Here is an 18823-nt window from a genome sequence, read left to right on the forward strand (position 1 = left end):
TTTTTGATCTCTTTATTAATTCTTGATTATTTGTGTATCAGAATTTAAGTCGTGATAAGTTTTTCACGACACTTAAAAAGTGACAATGTTTCTAATTTTTGATCTTTTAGCTTTGCAACAACAAAATCAAGTTGTCAGATATACTAATTAAAAATGATACGACGGAATCAGTTCTTGCAGATATATAAGAATTGCATAGTATTTAAAAGACTTAAACATCAACAATCAGCAATTTTCAAACAGCCAAAATCAGATCATTCTTACGAAAGTAGAAAGCTAGACATTCAAAAATCAGAACCAAATAGGCTAAAAAACTATTATCCAGCTATAGATGACATACGACAAAAACTACAAAACTCTACAAAATTAAGAATACCCGAGTTTAGATCAAAATTTGAAAACATACAATTTGAAGAACTTGAAAATAAAAGAAGTGAATTTTCATATGTACTTGAAGGAAGAATTATCAATATTAGAAAAGCAGGTAAAGGATTATATTTTATTGATTTAATACAAGATGACAGACAAGTGCAATTAATGGCCACTAATAAATTAATGAATATGGAAACGAATGAATTTGATAATATTCATAGTTGGTTTAAAATTGGGGATTATATTTCAGGAAATGGATTTGCTTCAAGAACCAAAACTAATGAATTAACTTTGAAATTAAACAAACCAATTGAGATTTTAACTCCTTGCTTAGTTAACATTCCAAACAAATTAATAGATAAAGGCTTAATAAATAATAATAGAGTACTAAATTATTTAGTAAATCCAATTTCAAAAAAACCAATAATTATTAAATCAAAAATTATTCAAATTATTAGACAATTCTTTTTGAATAAAGATTTCTTGGAAGTTTCAACTCCAATATTAAGTAACGAAGGAACAGGAGCAAATGCAAATCCATTTATTACAAATTTTAAAGATCAAAAAATTCAATTAAGAGTTGCACCAGAATTATGGTTAAAAAAATTAGTAATTGGAGGGTTTGATAAAATATTTGAAATTGGTCAAAATTTTAGAAATGAAGGTATTGATAATACTCATAATCCAGAATTTACTTCATGTGAATTTTATAAAACTTACACAAGTTTACAAGAATTAATGGAAATTACAGAGGAGTTATTTATTGAATTATTCAAGAAATTTGAATATGGGGATTTCAATAATATCAAACATTTTCCAAAATATGAATTTATACCCACGTTGGAAGAAATAACAGGAGTGAAATTACCATTAGATTTGAATTTAGATAGTATTACAAAATACTACAATACATTAAATTTACCAGTCCCCGAAAATTCGAATCCAACTAGTTTACTCAACAATTTAAGTGAAATATATTTAGAGTCCTTGAGTATAACCAAACATCCAAATGTACCAGTATTTATATATAATCAACCAGAAATTTTATCACCACTAGCTAAATCAAAAACTATAAATGGATTAAAAATATCATCAAGATTTGAATTATTCATTAATGGTAAAGAATTCGTTAACGCCTACGAAGAAGAAAATGATCCACAACAACAATTTCAAAAATTTAAATTACAACAAGAAAGTAAACTTAATTATGGAGATAAAGAACTGATTATACCAGATTGGCAATACATACAAGCTATGAATTTAGGTTTACAACCAACTGGTGGATGGGGGATAGGAATTGATCGATTGGCTATGTTAATAAGTGGAGTAGATAGAATTGACAATGTTTTACCATTTGGAAATTTAAGAGATGTTTTAAAGCAATAGACAAGTGTTTTTTTAACCATTGTTATTTTATTAATACAAACAATATATAGAAGTTCAAAAAAAAGATTATACAATCTTGTACATAAAGCAATTTTACAAAACTTTTAAACTTTTTACCAATCCTCTTTCATCTCAATATCTTTTTTACTAGTTTCCACAGTTTCAGGTCTTGTTTCATCTCCTATATCTTCTTTCTCCACCGAGTTTGCGTCAGTGTCAACTTTTCGTTCTTCCATTTCTACATCTTCATCTTTTGGCTCTTCCACTACATCTTTGGCCACTTCTTCAACTTTATCATCATCTTCCTTGGTCTCTGTTCCTACTTCTTCATCTAGATTCACATCTTCTTCTTGTGCTTGACCATCTTCTTCCACCTCTTCATCTTTATCTTCCTCTATATCGTCCTCTTCTTCTACTTCTTCTTCTTTTTCTTCATCATCATCATCTTCATCAACTTTTTCATCCACTTTTGTTTCTCCCACTTCTACTTCTTCTTGTTGTTCATCATCTTCATCATCTTCCCCTTCATTTTCAGTATTTAAAGTTTTAGGTTTCCAAATTTCCAATAATTTATCATCACCAACACTTGCAAATAAATTTTTCAATTTTGGATGAATTGCAAAATCATTAATACTACTTACATGACCACCATGAATATATTTTAAACAAGGATCAACTTTATTTACTTGTTGTTGTTGGTTTCTTCTTCTTGTTGATTCAGTTAAATTACTAGTTTGAGAATTAATCGAAGTATTATTTGCTGAAGTATCAGGGTATGTAAAATCTTCATCTAAATTATCTAAATTCCAAAAAATAATTCTTGAATCAAATCCAGAAGAAACTAAGATTGAAGGATTACTCCAATCCCATTCTATTTGTTTTATTGAATCATTATGACCAAATAATTTACGAAATGGAGTTTTATAATTTCTTAAATCATATAAATTTATAACATTATCTTTACCACCAGTAGCATAAAAATTTTTAACATTTGGATGAAATTTAATACAATTTTGAATAAATTTATTTTCAATTTTAATTATAGGATTAATATCATTCGAAGATCTTAAATCAAAAAATTGAGTAGTTGAATCATCACTTACTGAACCAAAAATATTTAAATCACTTGATGATAAATCATTAATTGCTCCATAATGAGTTTTAAATAATTGTATTGGAGTTGAAGGTTTATTTCTTTGCCATAAAGCAATTTGAGAATCATTTGAACCTGATAAAAATCTATCATTATCTATCCAATTTAATGCATGTCCATTTTGTTTATGATATTTATAATCTAAAACATTATCATTATCAAAATTATAACTATGTATTATTCCATCTCTATTAAAAGACAATATTGAATTCCCATCTGGAGATAATTTTAAAGTATTAACTTCCGTAGTTTGTTTCCATTTATTAATTATATTGAAATTTGAAGTATTTATTCCATCTGATGGTATTGTTAAATCAATAGATTGAATTATTGAAGAAGGTAATGTAATTGAAGCTACATTTAAACTATTTTCAATTTTATTTATTGAATTATTACTGTGAACAAACTTAACTTCTACATTATCATCATCTATCTTATTATAAGTTGGTAACCATTGGAAAACAGTTGATGGATAATTTAAAGCAAATGTATGAATAAAATCATATAATAAAGGAACGGTTTTTTTCCAAATTTTAAATTCTTCATTGATGACTTTTTCTTGAAGTTGTTGTTCTTGAGCCAATTCTCTTTCTGCTATAGCCCATTCATTGGCTGATGAAGAGATGGTCGTTGATGGCATAATTTAATTGAAAAAATTGGATTAATAAAAATGGTTAAATACTATAAATTTTTGTGTTTACTTTATTTTCTATTTCTTTTAATTTTTCTTTTATCTTTTGTTTCATATATTTTTATATATAGTAATCACAAATATAGAATAAAGTATACAAACATCATGAGTACATTTTTTTATATAATTAGAGAGCAACTCTGGCAATTTTAATTTTCATTCATTCATTAAATCCTTAAAACTTTACTATTTAATCAATAACTGCTTCATCATTAGAAAATTTACTTAAACATTTTTTAATTTGATCTAAATTAACTGGTTTTTCAATAATATAATCAAAACATCCAGCTTTTTTAGCTTCATCACCTAATCCAGTTATAGCAATTATTGGAGTTGTTGAATTTTTTCCAGTAGTATATTTTATTAATTTAACAGCATCCATTGCATCAACTTTTGATAATCTTAATCCAGTCATTATAAAATCAAATTTTACTTGACTTGTTGCTCTTTTAATTAATTCTTCACCATCTGATATTGAAACTACTATACAATTTGATTTTTCCAAAAGCTTAACAACTTGATGACGTACAACTGATACTGGTTCACAATATAAAACATCTAATTCATTTTTAATTAAAACTGGGTCTGACATTCTTGAACCTTCTCTTCTTCTTTGAACTCTTAATAATGCATTTGATCTGGTTGTATCATCAGAATCTGATGAATTTGCCGAACAATATTCTTTTAAATTATATTGTTGAAAAATTGATGGATTTAAACCTGTTGGAGTTGAAGTTGGAGTAGCATTAGCATTTGATCCTTTTGAAGATTTTGTTGATATTGGCATATGTGAAGAACTTGTTGATCTTTGATGATAAAAATTAGTCGATGCATTTGGAGATTCTTGATTAAATTCATCACCCAGAGAATAGGTACTAACTGTTGAAGGTATTCTTTCATGTTTTGAAACTGGCATAATTGGACTATCAAATGATCTATGAGGAGATGAAGATCTCATATTTGAATTAATTGGTGATCCAAAGTTTATATTTGGTGGAGAAATTGGTCTTTTAAATGGACTTGAACCAGTATTTGGAATTGATACATTCAAACCTGAACTACCACTACCACCACTACCACTTGTATTAGGATTACCAAATGAGAAGCCTCTAGATCTAATTTTTGGAGTACTTTCCAGTGATGAAGATGAAAAACTATTTCTATGTTCTAAATGCTCTGATTTTAATCTATTTATAACATCTTTATTTTGTTTCTCCAACACTGATAAATTTCTAAAATGAAATGATCCAAATTCTCCAGGTTCACTTAATTTACTTGAACGACGTTCTTTTTTACCTAATGCTTGACTTGCAGAAGTTGATGGAGGTAATTGCAATGAATTTAGTGATTCACGTCGTTCAACAGTTTTGTTTTGTTGTTCTTTCTCTTTCTCTTTCTCTTCGTCTGATGATGAGTCTTCTCTTGGAAATTGTGCCATAGCTGCTCCTCTTAATTCAAAATAGTCTGTCAGTTCTGGATCATCTTGATTAGGTACAAATGGTGCAGGTTCATCAAAAATTGTATCCCAATTTATACATTGAAAGAATGGATGTTGCATAATTTCTATTGTTCCATTTGAACCTAATCTATCTTCAGGATTTAAAGTCAATAACTTCATTATTAAATCTTTACCTTCAGGTGAACAAAATTGTAAATCTTCTTCAGGTGGTAAATCTGGCCATTGAATAACGCCCAGTAATATATTATCAAAAACTTTTTCAGGACTATCTGCATGAAATGGAGGATACCCATACAAAAATTCAAACAAAATACATCCTATTGACCACCAATCAGAAGCTTCACTTTGACCAATACCCTCAATTGTTTCAGGTGCTAAATAATCTGGAGTTCCAACAAATTTTTTAATTTCTGCTCCATCAGCAATATAACTAGAATCTACACCACCTTCAGAACCGGTTTTTAATTCATTAGTAATTTTGGGATGATATAATGCATAATTAGTTACTGGAGTTTGTGGACTTTCATCATCTATGATTGCAAATGACGATTCAGAAGCTGTTCTTGGAATAATTGGTTTCAACAATGGGGATTCAAGATTATTCGAATTGGACCTAGCACCATTTTTAAATCTACCTGATGGTACATTACCAAAACTTTCTAAAAATGCTAAAGTTGGAGAATTTGTTGGTTGTAAACCGGTTGTGGTAGATTGAGATTGACTTAATTTAGAATTTTCTAAAGTTGGAGAAAGTAAAACTGAAGAAGATAGTGAATTTTTTCTTCTTCTTTGATAAGGATCATCATTTGCAAACCCAGTTCCTGCTGAGATCGAACCACTATTACTTCCTCGATCACCTCCTCCAATACTACCAGCACTTCCACTACCACCACTTCCAAATATACTTCTAAATAACTCAACACTTTGTTCATTGGTACTACTCTTCCTATGATTGGTTTGTCTTCCAACAACACCCAACCTTGATAACCCAAAATCAGTTAGTTTCAAATGACCATCTTTATCAATTAAAATATTATCAGGTTTTAAATCTCTATGAATTATACCTCTCAGATGTAAATCATTTACCCCTACTATTATTTCAGCTATATATTTGGCAGACCACTCTGATCCCAAAGTACCTAAAGCTTTTATTAAATTTCCACAATCTCCACCGTTTAGATACTCCATAACTAAATATAAATAATCTTTTGATTGAAAACTTGAATATAATTGTGCAACATAAGGAGAATCAGATTGTCTCATCATTACTGCTCTTTCTGATTTAACATTCAATACTTGATTTTTAGCTATCATATCTCTTTTACGTAAACATTTGATTGCCACATAATCTCCTGTCAATTTTCTTTTAGCCAAAAATACTGAACCAAATGCTCCTTTACTTATTGGTTTTACAACTTCGTAATCTTTAATTGTAGTTGGTTTAGATGATGGTTGTTGAGTTGAGACAAGTAATGGAGATAATGGTGGTCTGGTGATTGAGCTTTTTTGACTTCCAGGTGTATATTGAGATTGTGATGGTGAATCTGCAGTGAAAGATTGTTGTTGACTTGTAGTGTCTAATGATAATTTTGTAATACGTTTATCTGAATGTTGCAGACCGACACTTTGAGTAGCATCTACTAATGGTGATGAGATTGGTGATGATTTTATGGTGTTACTTCTTTGTAATGAAGTTAAATTATTTTTTTCATTGTATGGTGCTGGTGATAAATATCTTCTTGGAGATGAGTAATTTGAATTATTACCAGAAGATTTTCTTGAATTATCAAAATTTTCTAATAATTCTTTGGATGATGACCGACTTGGATCTGGTCCTAATTGTTGTTGTTGTTGTTGTGAATTAACCATCATACTGAAATTTTGTCTTGGACTTGGCATTAGTGATGAATTAGATGAGTTTCCTGAATAATCCTTTGAATCTTTTATCAAAAAATCTTTTGGCGTTAGAACATTATCTTGAGACCTATCTGCTAGTAAATCCATAGGACTCTTACTTCTTGAAGGCTTTGGAGCGACCATTTTTGGAACATCTAAATCTAACGACAGCTTACTTTTATTTCTACTTTGATGTTGTTGATCCTGTTGATTTATTTGTTGATTTCCTAAATCCAATGATGGAGGTAATTCATCTGGAGTTCCTAAAAATTCACTTGGTGTGCAGCTTCTTGATAATTTTGCAGCAGTTTGATTTCGGATTTTTTCAACAGTTTCTCTAACAGTTTCCAATACTAATAAATCAACTTCTTTTTTAATTTTAGCCAGGTATTGTAATATCGAAGTCAATCTTGATAAACTTTCCAATTTATCATTAACCAAAACTTTTGTATCTTCTAATATTTGCCGTATTGCTAAATCTGAAGTTTCAATTGTAGTAGGATTGATAACAAAATTTAAAGATTTTTCAGAACTAGGGGAAAAAGAAATATAATTCAAATTATTATCATTGTTATTATTTGTTGTAGATGGTGGATTTATCAATATAGCTTCATCACATATTTCTTTAATTTTTTGCATTGGACCAAATGGAAATTTTTTAGAATACATCAAACTTTTATTTCTTGCATGGAAATTTTTAGACAATACTTTGTTTGCCAACCTTGGAGATGATGATTCTGATGAAGTTACTTGAGGTAAGGGGATACCTTTATATTCATGTACTAATTGTGATGATGGATTTGCCTCATCATCTGAAGAACTCAGTGACATAGACAGATGCGATGAAGTTGTGGGCAGTATCAGTTTTGGAGACAGTGACAGTGACAAAGATGATTGTAGTTGATTTGATGAAGATTGTTGATTCAGTTGAAATAAAGGTAATTGAGCTTGAAATTCTAAACTTTCAATAATTTTGTTAATTAAATCTCTTTGTTCAACAATTGAATCTTGACATTGTTGTAAATGTTCATCTGCTCTGTGCTCTATTATACAAAGATCTGAATGTTTTTCAATGAACCAAGCTGGAATATTATTTTCACAAATTCTACATAATATGGTTTTAGGTTGAGGTACATTTTCTTCTTCTGAAATTCCTAAATTTTTTAGGTTCATTAAATATCCTTCAAAAATTTCTGAACCAAAACCTAATAAATCAATTAATGCCAACGGTATAGATAAGTCTAAGTCTATATGAACAAAAGGTCTAATGGTCCACATTGAATGATTTGGTACTTTAGTTTGAGTATCATGTATTAATATACCTTGAGCTTCTAATTCAATAAAATCTCCATCATTTGATAATTTTGATGATAACGAGCTAGCTCTGGATAAAGAGTCAGAATCCTTGGGTTCATTTGTAATAACTTGACTTTGTTGTATCGGAACATAATCATCAATTGGTAAATTTATATCTTGAAGGTTTTCAAATGAATTATGAGGAGTTAATTGACCTTGTAAATCTACGTCGGCATGATTACCTAAAATTTCTTCAACATCACCTCTAATTTCTTCACCATTATTTTCATGTCTTGTACGATTTGTACCTGTTATAAATTTAACTTTATAACTTGCATCATCAAAAATCATTGAATCAATTGCTTTTTTAAATACTTGATAATCATCATCATTACTTCCTATTATTAATTTTGAAATTGGATGATTTACTATTTTTTTAACAGATGTTCCCACTATATATTCCCAATTTTGAGATAAATATCGAATATTTCCATCAAGATCTAATTCCATAATTATAGTTGGATTATTCAGTGACGCTAGTCTTAAATCTATTTGTTCTTCTAAACTTCTATATGAGGAAGTTTGATCGTTATAACTTGGAGATGTAGAATCGTTTGGTTTTTGAATTGTATATGGTTTGGGTCGTTCAACATGTTCTGTATCTTGAGTTAAATCATCTTTATTTACATCATGTTTACAATCTGGAGTACTGGGGACAGTATTAATAACAGGTTGATTTAAATTTGATGGTTGTATTTCAATTGATTTGTGATCATTGTCTTGATTTATAGATTGTTGATGTTGTGGAGAAATAGATCTTTCTTTTTCATAAAAATGATGTCTTGAGGGGTCTTTAAATACTGATTCGTGAAATAATGTATGATGATTATTTATACCCTCATTATTTGACTCCATTGGATCCAAATTTATCAATGAGATGAAAGCTATTGGATTTAAGTTGAATTGATACTACTGTTATATATTGTTTAATTGTTTGTATATATTATAATATGTATAACTAATAGTAGTTTAATGAATACTGCATTATAATTATATATTAGATATTATATAATATTATAATAATAACAGTAATAATTGTAATAATAAATTAGATAATGTAAATAATATTATATTTGTTTAGTACAAAAGTTACTCCTACGATAATGAAAACAGGAGCTACCATTTTTTAATTCATATCAATAGATTTATCTCCCAATAATATTATTATTATTAACATTCAAACATATAGATTACTTTTCTCAAACAATAGTAATGGTTAAATTACTTGCTGGTACGTAGAGTTCTCAATAGTGCTTAAAAAGAGTCTGTAAGTCCACCTCTAAAAAGTTTTTGGGGTTTTCTAATTTGAGCAAGGACATTTCAAATCTTTTTGGGAATTTTTTTTTATTGCATTTTTGAATATTTTTGATCAATCTCTATTCAATTAACTAAATCTTATCAATGAATCTATATTAGTTGTTGAGATATTAAGCAAAATGTAGAATTTGCTCAATTTTAAAGCTACGGACTTGAAATTAGCTGCATAAAAAAGATCTTGATCTGAAGAACTCAAAAATAAATACACTGCGTAGATACCGTTTTCGATGATAGAGATATAGACCATTTAAGTTTTAAAAATTTAAAAATTTTAAGATTACACAAAGCGGGAGATATACTACCGAAGTCACGTTTTTAAAGTTTTGTGGCATAGTGGCTACTACTTTTGACCCAAAAAATCAAAGGTATCGGGTTCGAATCTTTTAAAATTTTTGACCCTCAGGAAAAAATTACACAAAGTCGGAACTAAAGACAATACACGTGTTTTATACTTTTCGGCTTAGTGCGAAGTAATATTGGCCCTTAAATTCGAGGGTTTAGGGGGACTGACTAATCAAAAGTTTGTTTTCTAATAGTTAACTATGTAAGCACTGAGTAAATTATTGTATTATTGTAATACCTACATTCAAACATTAAGTAATTTAAACATCAATTGACAAATATATATCAAGCTTTTTACAAATGAAGAGTAAATCATTTAATTAGATGACAATTAAACAATAGAATTAAAACAAAAAATAAATATAAATATAAAATAAACTAAACCAACACATACCGAGAGTTGGATCTCGAATTAAAAAATCATAAATAATCATAATTAAAACAACAACACAAGTAGAATTGTTTTAATCTTCCTTTTCCCCCACCACCAACACTTTTGTAAAAACTTTTTCTTAAAAACATTAAAATCTAAAATTTTATTTATAATCAAAGTAAAAAAATTTTGCATGTTGAAGACAAAAATTTAAACTTAATCATAAAAACATCTAATACTACCCCCACAAAAATCACCAATTTTTGTTCTATATGGTAAATTCAAAATTTGTAGAATTTTTATTTATAATTGATCTTTGTTTTATAGTTTCTAATAAATCATTATTTTTTTGTTCATTTTGTTGAAATATAATATTTTTTAAACATTTATTTTCCATTTCAATAGTTTTTAATTTTTTTTCTAAAATTTCAACTTTTTCTTCTAATTCTTTTGATTTTTTTTCCATTTCTAATTCTTTTTGCTTTTTCTTAATTCTAAATCTTGCTGATGCTGCTGTATTTCTTTTTTTCTTGTCATCATTTGCTGCTTGAGTCGCTGAAGATATTGAATTATTTGTTGTTGATGTTTGTGAAGTTGTAGATGTTAATACATTATTATTATTACTTTGTGATTGATATATTGGGGATGTAGAACTTGATGTCGCTATTGAAAAAGGTGTTGATGATGTAGATTTAATATTTGAATTGTTATTATAAGTAGTAGTAGTAGTTGGTAATTGTTGTTGTTGTTGAGAATTTAATGAATTATGATAACTTTGTAATATAGCTTGTGATTGAATTAATGAATTTTGATGATTATCTTCTTGTTTAATATGTATTTGTGGTTTATTAGGTATTACAACATTATCATTTAATACATCTAATGAATAAAAATCATTTATTGCTGCTTCACTAAATAAATCAAGATGTTGTTGAATTTCTTCTTGTTTAACTAAATCTGAATCATTATAATATAATCCATCATTTATTGAAGAAAATTCATTATCATTATTATTTGAAAATGAAATAGGATCGAATTCTAAATTTAATCCATTTATATAATTATTTGGATGGAAACTCATTCTCTATTGTTTACTTCTTTATGATTTAGCTAATTAATGATTATTGTCTTAATTGATAATTTATATAATGAATGAATAATTGTAATACATATGAATATATTAAATGACGAATATATATATCTCAAAATTGATTTATTGAACTTTGAATTAGATGTTTTTTCAAGTTGATTAAATGGAAAAAAAGAGTAAAAAAAATAATTAAAATTATGAGTGTGAGTCTTTTTTAGTACTTTATATTTGTATAATTAATAATATATTGGAAGTACAAAATTTTTTTTTTCCTGCAATAATAAATTTTAATGAAAAATTTTTTCTTTGTACTACTATTAAGAAATTAATTAATATTACTAATACTTAGATATTATAATAGACTCTGATTATATGACTTTATACATTTATCAATTAATACAATAATAATTTATTATAATTTACTATAATAGTAGATATTTACCATAAGGGAGTTTATATATATATATATATATAGGATAATCCTTGTAGTTGATTATTTTATAAAATATAGATAGTTTTAGTAACAACATTTATATCAACAAAAAATTTAATTGTAGAGTTGACTACTTGAGCATTTTAGGATTCAAAATTTCAGTACTAAAAATTCGTTGTAAATTCAACTTATTTTGCGGAGAGAAAATGGAATATCATCTTATTTACAATTCCGTAATATTTAGTTATAATTTTATCAACAAAAGATTCAACAAAATCTCATCTTAAGCCAAGACAATTAATTGCTATTTAAATGAATCGTATACTATTAAAATCTAAACAATAAAGAAGATTTATAGTAAATTATAATTTAAAATCTCTAACCAATAGAATACTTCAATGAATTGAAATCATGGGGGGGAAAGGGAAGTTAAAAAACTTTAAATTTTTTTTAATTCATTCTAGAAATAAATTCTTTTTGCTTTTTTTTTTTTTTTTAATTAATTCTTATTGTTCTTTATTAATTAATTTTGACCTGCAAATGCCCTGGAATGGGCCGTTGCATTGATGATTCAATTTTTTTTAAACGTCCGAGACCGACTCTATTGTTTTTTTATAAAAAAAAAGGATATGTCCGTTTTCAAAATTGGAGTTACAAAAGATGCAATTATGCAAGAAATTTTATAATTAGATTGAATCACGGCTAAGTTTTAATTCATAAATGTAGCGAATATGTTAAGTGCATTGTTAGAACAACGAGGTATCGACTACTAATCCTAAGAATATTGTGGGTAAGGACCAATAGAACAAAAAAAGTATGACTACTATTACTTAGTAACATGTATATTATCTTTCAAATTCTAATATTCATTTGTTTACTACTTTCATCATTAGTATTCATTTTATATTTATTACAATCTTGTTCATCACTATCCCTAGAATTCTTTTTGGATTTATTATGCTAAACTCGTTTATTTGTTATGCTAAACTCGTTTATTTGTTATGCTAAACTCGTTTATTTGTTATGCTGAAGTGATTTATTTGTTATGCTAGACTAGTTTATGTTGTTATGCTGAAGTGGTTTATTTGTTATGCTAAACTAGTTTATTTGTTATGATAAATTCGTTTATTTGTTATGCTATGTTTGCTATTTTGTTATGCCAGAACTAGTTTATTTGTTATGCTGAAGTGGTTTATTTGTTATGCTGAAGTAGTTTATTTGTTATGCTAAACTCGTTTATTTGTTATGCTGAGGTTGTTTATTTGTTATACTAAGCTGGTATGTTTGTTATGTTTGTTATGCTGAAGTGATTTATTTGATAGCTGAATATGTTTTGTTTTTTTAAGCTAATCAAGTTTTATTTGATACGGCTAAGTCATTTCTTTTGATATGCTAAAATGTTTGTTTGCTTTTTGGAAGTGAGTAACTCGTCAATCTGGGATAGTTTGACTTGATTTGTTGAATTAAATATATGTCACGCTAAAAGGGACCTTTTAAGGTTTACAGAGTTGGTGATATAAGAGAGCAAGAAATGTTGTCAAACTGATATATTTGACGAATTTTATCTCAAAGGATATTTACATAATTAGAGTTTGATTAGGTGATAGTTGTCAAGAGGTTGCATTTGAAAATTTTTAAATTTAACAAATAACAATAATTAAACTTATAACCCCAAATAATAATTATCAAGTAATATATATTACTTCTCTCGTATAAATATCATCATTTCTATATATGAAATTAGTAACATTGTTACCCAGTTCGTCCAAACACTTTATACATTGTAGAATTTTATTGATCCTAATCTAACACTATTGGAATTTATTGGCCATACTCATAAATTCATATAATCCAACAGCATTAATAAACCATATATCATAATTCAACAAGCAGTTTCATAACATCCTTGGTGTTATAGGTTGTTTATTAGGCACTGATCTCTCTGATGGATCATTTTGTTAAGTCAATATAATTTCAATTGAACTACTTGTTTAATCAATGATCGACCGATATTCCTGATGAAATTAATTTAAGGATATTGAGTATGGCTAACAAGGTAAAAATATTTATTCATCAAAAACCTAGATACTTATGAACACGGTCAAAAATTTTCAAATTTATATCAACAATTCAATTTCCAAATCTAAAGAATTAATTAATTTATCCATCTCTCCTAAATCTCTATAAGTAGATAATGCAATTTTAGCTTCTTGTTCATTTTTTTGATCAATTAATTCTTGTAAATTTACATTTTGTAGTGCTTTAGCATTTTCTTGATTTATTAAATCTTGATAAAACATTCTTGTTGTTGTTTTTAATCTTGAAAAGGGATCACCAGAATCAAAATTTGAATTATTTAAATTAGTTTTAAATTTAATTTCTGCTTTTCTTATATTTTCTAAATTTAATTTTCTATTACGTTCATTTACTTTTGATATTGATTGTTGTTTAATGTTTGAATCTATTGTTGATAAATCTGATTTATTATCTAAAATATTTTCAATATTTTTAATTTCTTCAATTATATTTTTAGTTTTTTCTAAATTACCTTGTTGTTTATTTATTTTTAATTCATCCATTAATTTTGCCTTTTGTTTTACTGCATCATATGTAGTATAATTTCCCTTTTGTTGTTGAATTTGTTGCTTTTTGGCAATCATATCATTTATATCTTTATCTGTAAGTCCCTTGTTAAATAATTGTTGTAATTGTGTATATTTTTCATTTATATCATCAATATAATCCATTGATTCATTTGTTTTATCTAATTGTTCTAAATATTTATCAAATTCTTCTTGTGTTATTGGAGAATCTGAAAACATATTCATTGCGAATGGTTTTTTTTGAGTTTTATTTTGACTAACCAAGAAATATAAATCATATTTTGAATTACCAATTCTAAAAGGTTTTTCTGGTCTTGATTTTAATTCAATTAATTTAACCATTCTATAAATTGGTTTTCTTGTTGTTCTATCTACTCCAACATTAACTTTTGAATATGTATCTATTACTGCATCTTCAAATCCAGAATGATAACAATATTGTGCTAATATACTTCTACCAACTTTAATACGGTTCACATCTTCTAATTTTCCTGGTATAGTCAGTTTTTTATGTCTTTGTTTTGATGCACCACCCCATATTACTTCATTTTCATTATCTAAATAATCATCTTCTGATCCAACTAATTCTTCATCATCTTCTTCATCTTCTTCAGATTCGGATTCATCTTCATAATCTTCTTGTCTTCTAGTTCTTCTTCTTGAAGCTTTTTCTCTTTGTTTTTTTAATTCACTTAATTTATTTTCTTTACTTGATTTTACTACACCTGCTTTAACACGACTTGAACTTCTTAAATTTTCATTTTGTTTTGATTTTTGTTGATGTTGAGCTTTCATACGTTGTTGTAAATATTTCCTTTCATTATATCTTTCCATTTCCTGTTCTCTTTCATATAATATTTCTTCTCTTTCAACTTCATCCATATCTTCTAATTCATCACGATCTTGTTCATCTTTATATTTGCCTTCTAAGGGATATGGATTAGTTAATTCTGGTTGTTGTTGTTGTTGTTCTTCTTCTTCATCAATTTCTTCTTCTTCTTCCACTTCATCTTCTCCATCATCTGATTCAACTTTTCGACGTTTTGCTAATACTGTATCATCTTCATTTTCATCATCTGAATAATCTTTCGTTATTTTACGTTTTGACAGTGATATTTCTTCTTCCGATTCGTAATCATCACCTCCTGCTAAAGCTAATAAATCATCTTCTAAATCAGACATTATGAATCAGATATATTATTGAGTATTATTGATATGAATTGAGGGGTTGTAAAATTGTGGGTTGAGTATTCTACTCTGTTCAATTAATTAAATTCTACACATATTTTCGGTGATTATTTATTTTTCGAGGATTCAGTGACATTTCTTTTACTGTCTGAGAATAAGTATTTCTGTCAAGACCAGAGAATTGTCGCAATTATCAAGTTGTCGCAGAAATAATTTCAAGGCTCAAAAAAGATGATTAGGGCTCAGCCCGCAAATTATAATATTGCACACGTGATTTTTCACTTTGCATAAAGATATCAAAAAGTAAACTCTGAAACTACATTGAAACACAACTCATACATGGGTCAGTCTACTTTAGCTAATAAATCTAATACGTAGATTCTGACCTTCCGTGTATAAAATTATATCCCTTTGTTCTAATAATTTATAAAATAAGTTGATATGTATTAAAATGATAATAAAATATCTAATGTATAACCCACATCATAAAAATTGTAACTGAAATATTCTACTTCCATCTCCTTCTTATTCTTGATTGATTGTAAAAAATGCATGATAAATGATTTTCATCTTTTTTGTAAATATTGATGTTTGTAAATGATGAATGATATTGATTTGTGATATTGTTCAAAATAATAAAAAATTTAATAGATAGTAAATTAACTTAACGTAATCTTCTAGCTTCTCTTTCTGATTCCATTAAACATAAGATATCATTTTCTCTAACTGGACCTTTAACATTTCTAACAATAGTTCTAGTTGAATCTTCTAAAAATTCAACTCTAACTTGAGTAACACCACCTCTTGAACCGGTTCTACCTAAAACTTTAATAACTTTAGCTAATGTGACTGGGGTTTTAGTGTCCTTTAGTTGTTTAAGTTAGTAATTCATCATTCATCTATTTAGTTACTCATAGTATTATGTATTATTTAAAACATACCATATTTGATTATATATTGATCTAATGTGATTATATATTTAAAAATGAAAAGATTCTAAATTTTTTTTTTTCTTCTTCTTTGAAAAAATGTTAAAATGAGTTTTTAGTTTTAATTAACAAACAAACATTGAAAGAAAAAAAGTTCGTGTGAATTTAATCAAATTTATTTCATTGAAAAAATATTTACAAGCCGCACAAAAATATCTTTCTTTAGGTATCATTACTGTATATATATTGTAATTGATGAGTCCAATTTCTTTTCAAAATATCAGGTCGTTGCAAGAAATTGTATTACATTTACTAAGGTATCAGAGGGCTGAGTAGAAAGAAGGATCCTAATATCTTACTATAAAATTACCCCATTTAGATCGATTGCTACATATGTATTAAAGTCTAAATAGAGTTGTAGGCCGATCTTAGAATTCTGTGTGAATGAATACTAGCCTCTAGGGATGACTTTAAGTCTACAGTGACTCAATAAATAGATCTAGTCTGTTATTAATCATCATTCTATGAAACTATTTAAGAACAAAAGTAAGAATTTCGAGACCAAATTTAAACTAAACTTTTTTTTGACATCGGCTAACGGTAATTTTGTTTTCCGGATATCTCTTATCTCCTTCTGATGAGTCCCGATTTGAAATATTTATTAATCTCCACCGATCTTTTAAAAAATGCAAATTTATAAATAAATAAATATCGATAAGCTAGCTTCTCTTATTTCGTAGACCATTTACTCATTAGAATTTATAGACTACCATTTTTTTACTAGAACTTATAGAATTAGACATTTATAGAATAAACACCAAGACGAAAAATCTCATGTCAACATCACAAGAACAATCCAATAATACAACAACACTATCAAATTCATCATCATCAGTAATTTCCTCAGCCACAACAACAGCTGCAACATCTTCTAATTCAACAACAACATCATCATCAAAACCAAAAAAAATTAATGAGTTTCAAGATGGTAGAGAAAAACCAGTATATTCATGGACACAAAGTTGGAAAGATTGGTTGAAACAAAGTTGGGGATCAGAATATGAAGATGAAAAAATAGAAAGTAAATTATTATCACAATTACCTTTTTTTCCCGTTAGTGATGGTAAAAGAAAAGCACAAATAATAAATACAGATATTGGAAATAATCAATATATTCATGAACTTTATATAGAAAATTTAGAAAAAGATCCTTATCCACAAATATGTAAAGAAATAGTATTAATTCATGGATATGCAGCATCATTAGGTTTATTTATTGATAATTTTGATCAATTAAGTTCAATACCAGGTTGTAAAATTCATGCTATTGACTTATTAGGATTTGGATTAAGTTCAAGACCTAAATTTCCTCATTTACCTGCAAATACTAAACAAGAAATTTATAAAGTTGAAGATTGGTTTATTGATTCCTTGGAAATTTGGAGACAAAAAAGAAATATAAATAAATTTATTTTAATGGGTCATAGTTTTGGTGGTTATTTAAGTTGTGCATATGCTTTAAAATATAACACCCAGACAAAAAATGGATTTACTTCAAATATAATAGATAAATTAGTATTAATAAGTCCTGTTGGAGTAGAAACTAATAAATTTTCATTATTAGATAATGATAAACACGTCCCTAAAGTATCAATAGAACAAGAAGTATTAGCAGATCAAGAAGATATAGTAGAAGGTAAATCAATAGAAGAAGTTCCAAAATCAAGAGGTAGAAAAATTTTCGATTATATGTGGGAACATAATTACTCACCTTTTTCAATAATAAGAAATTCAGGTCCTGTAAAATCAAAATTAATTTCTAGATGGACGACTCATAGATTTGCTCATGTTTATTATCAAAATGAAGAAAATTTTCAAAATATGCATGATTATATATATAGAGTATTTAATGGTAAAGGTTCAGGTGAGTATGCTATAACAAGAATATTATCAGTGGGGGCATTAGCAAAATTACCATTGATAGATAGATGTCCACAAAAATTTGTTGATATGAAATTACGTACATTATGGTTATATGGTGATAAAGATTGGATGAATGATGAAGCAGGTTTAGAAATGACAAAAGATATTAATAAATTATCAATGTCAAAATATCATAAAAATTTAGCAGATTTTAAAATTATTAAAAATGCTGGTCATCATTTATATCTTGATAATCCACCTCATTTTGCTAAAACTATTTTCAAATTTTTGGGAGTTTAATATTATTTAATT

At 27.2% G+C, this 18823-nt stretch overlaps 7 protein-coding genes across 7 annotated transcripts; 2 read left to right on the forward strand and 5 right to left on the reverse strand. All coding sequences in view use genetic code 12, as the record gives it.

Annotated features, from left to right (window-relative positions):
* Positions 1-153: 153 nt before the first annotated feature.
* Positions 154-1758, forward strand: MSK1 (lysine--tRNA ligase; the record flags this gene model as incomplete). Its single annotated transcript, XM_051766215.1, has 1 exon — positions 154-1758. One exon carries the CDS (start codon positions 154-156, stop codon positions 1756-1758), a length of 1605 nt encoding a protein of 534 aa, XP_051617454.1.
* Positions 1759-1871: 113 nt separating this feature from the next.
* On the reverse strand, positions 1872-3551 carry UME1 (Ume1p; the record flags this gene model as incomplete). The annotated part of the gene is made up of 1 exon (XM_051766216.1): positions 1872-3551. One exon carries the CDS (start codon positions 3549-3551, stop codon positions 1872-1874), a length of 1680 nt encoding a protein of 559 aa, XP_051617455.1.
* A 241-nt stretch (positions 3552-3792) lies between these two features.
* Positions 3793-9168, reverse strand: RIM15 (protein kinase; the record flags this gene model as incomplete). The annotated part of the gene is made up of 1 exon (XM_051766217.1): positions 3793-9168. The coding sequence occupies one exon, from the start codon at positions 9166-9168 to the stop codon at positions 3793-3795; it is 5376 nt and encodes a 1791-aa protein (XP_051617456.1).
* A 1445-nt stretch (positions 9169-10613) lies between these two features.
* Positions 10614-11426, reverse strand: MET28 (Met28p; the record flags this gene model as incomplete). Its single annotated transcript, XM_051766218.1, has 1 exon — positions 10614-11426. The coding sequence occupies one exon, from the start codon at positions 11424-11426 to the stop codon at positions 10614-10616; it is 813 nt and encodes a 270-aa protein (XP_051617457.1).
* Positions 11427-13985: 2559 nt separating this feature from the next.
* RTF1 (Rtf1p) lies at positions 13986-15653 on the reverse strand (the record flags this gene model as incomplete). Its single annotated transcript, XM_051766219.1, has 1 exon — positions 13986-15653. One exon carries the CDS (start codon positions 15651-15653, stop codon positions 13986-13988), a length of 1668 nt encoding a protein of 555 aa, XP_051617458.1.
* A 670-nt stretch (positions 15654-16323) lies between these two features.
* RPS28B (40S ribosomal protein eS28) lies at positions 16324-16603 on the reverse strand (the record flags this gene model as incomplete). Its single annotated transcript, XM_051766220.1, has 2 exons — positions 16324-16524; positions 16601-16603. 2 exons carry the CDS (start codon positions 16601-16603, stop codon positions 16324-16326), a joined length of 204 nt encoding a protein of 67 aa, XP_051617459.1.
* An 819-nt stretch (positions 16604-17422) lies between these two features.
* On the forward strand, positions 17423-18811 carry KGF54_005425 (uncharacterized protein; the record flags this gene model as incomplete). Its single annotated transcript, XM_051766221.1, has 1 exon — positions 17423-18811. One exon carries the CDS (start codon positions 17423-17425, stop codon positions 18809-18811), a length of 1389 nt encoding a protein of 462 aa, XP_051617460.1.
* Between the last annotated feature and the right edge of the window lie 12 nt (positions 18812-18823).

The sequence above is a fragment of the Candida jiufengensis genome, assembly GCF_024610255.1.
Source record: "Candida jiufengensis strain CBS 10846 chromosome Unknown scaffold11, whole genome shotgun sequence".
Lineage (NCBI taxonomy): Eukaryota > Fungi > Ascomycota > Pichiomycetes > Serinales > Debaryomycetaceae > Lodderomyces > Lodderomyces jiufengensis.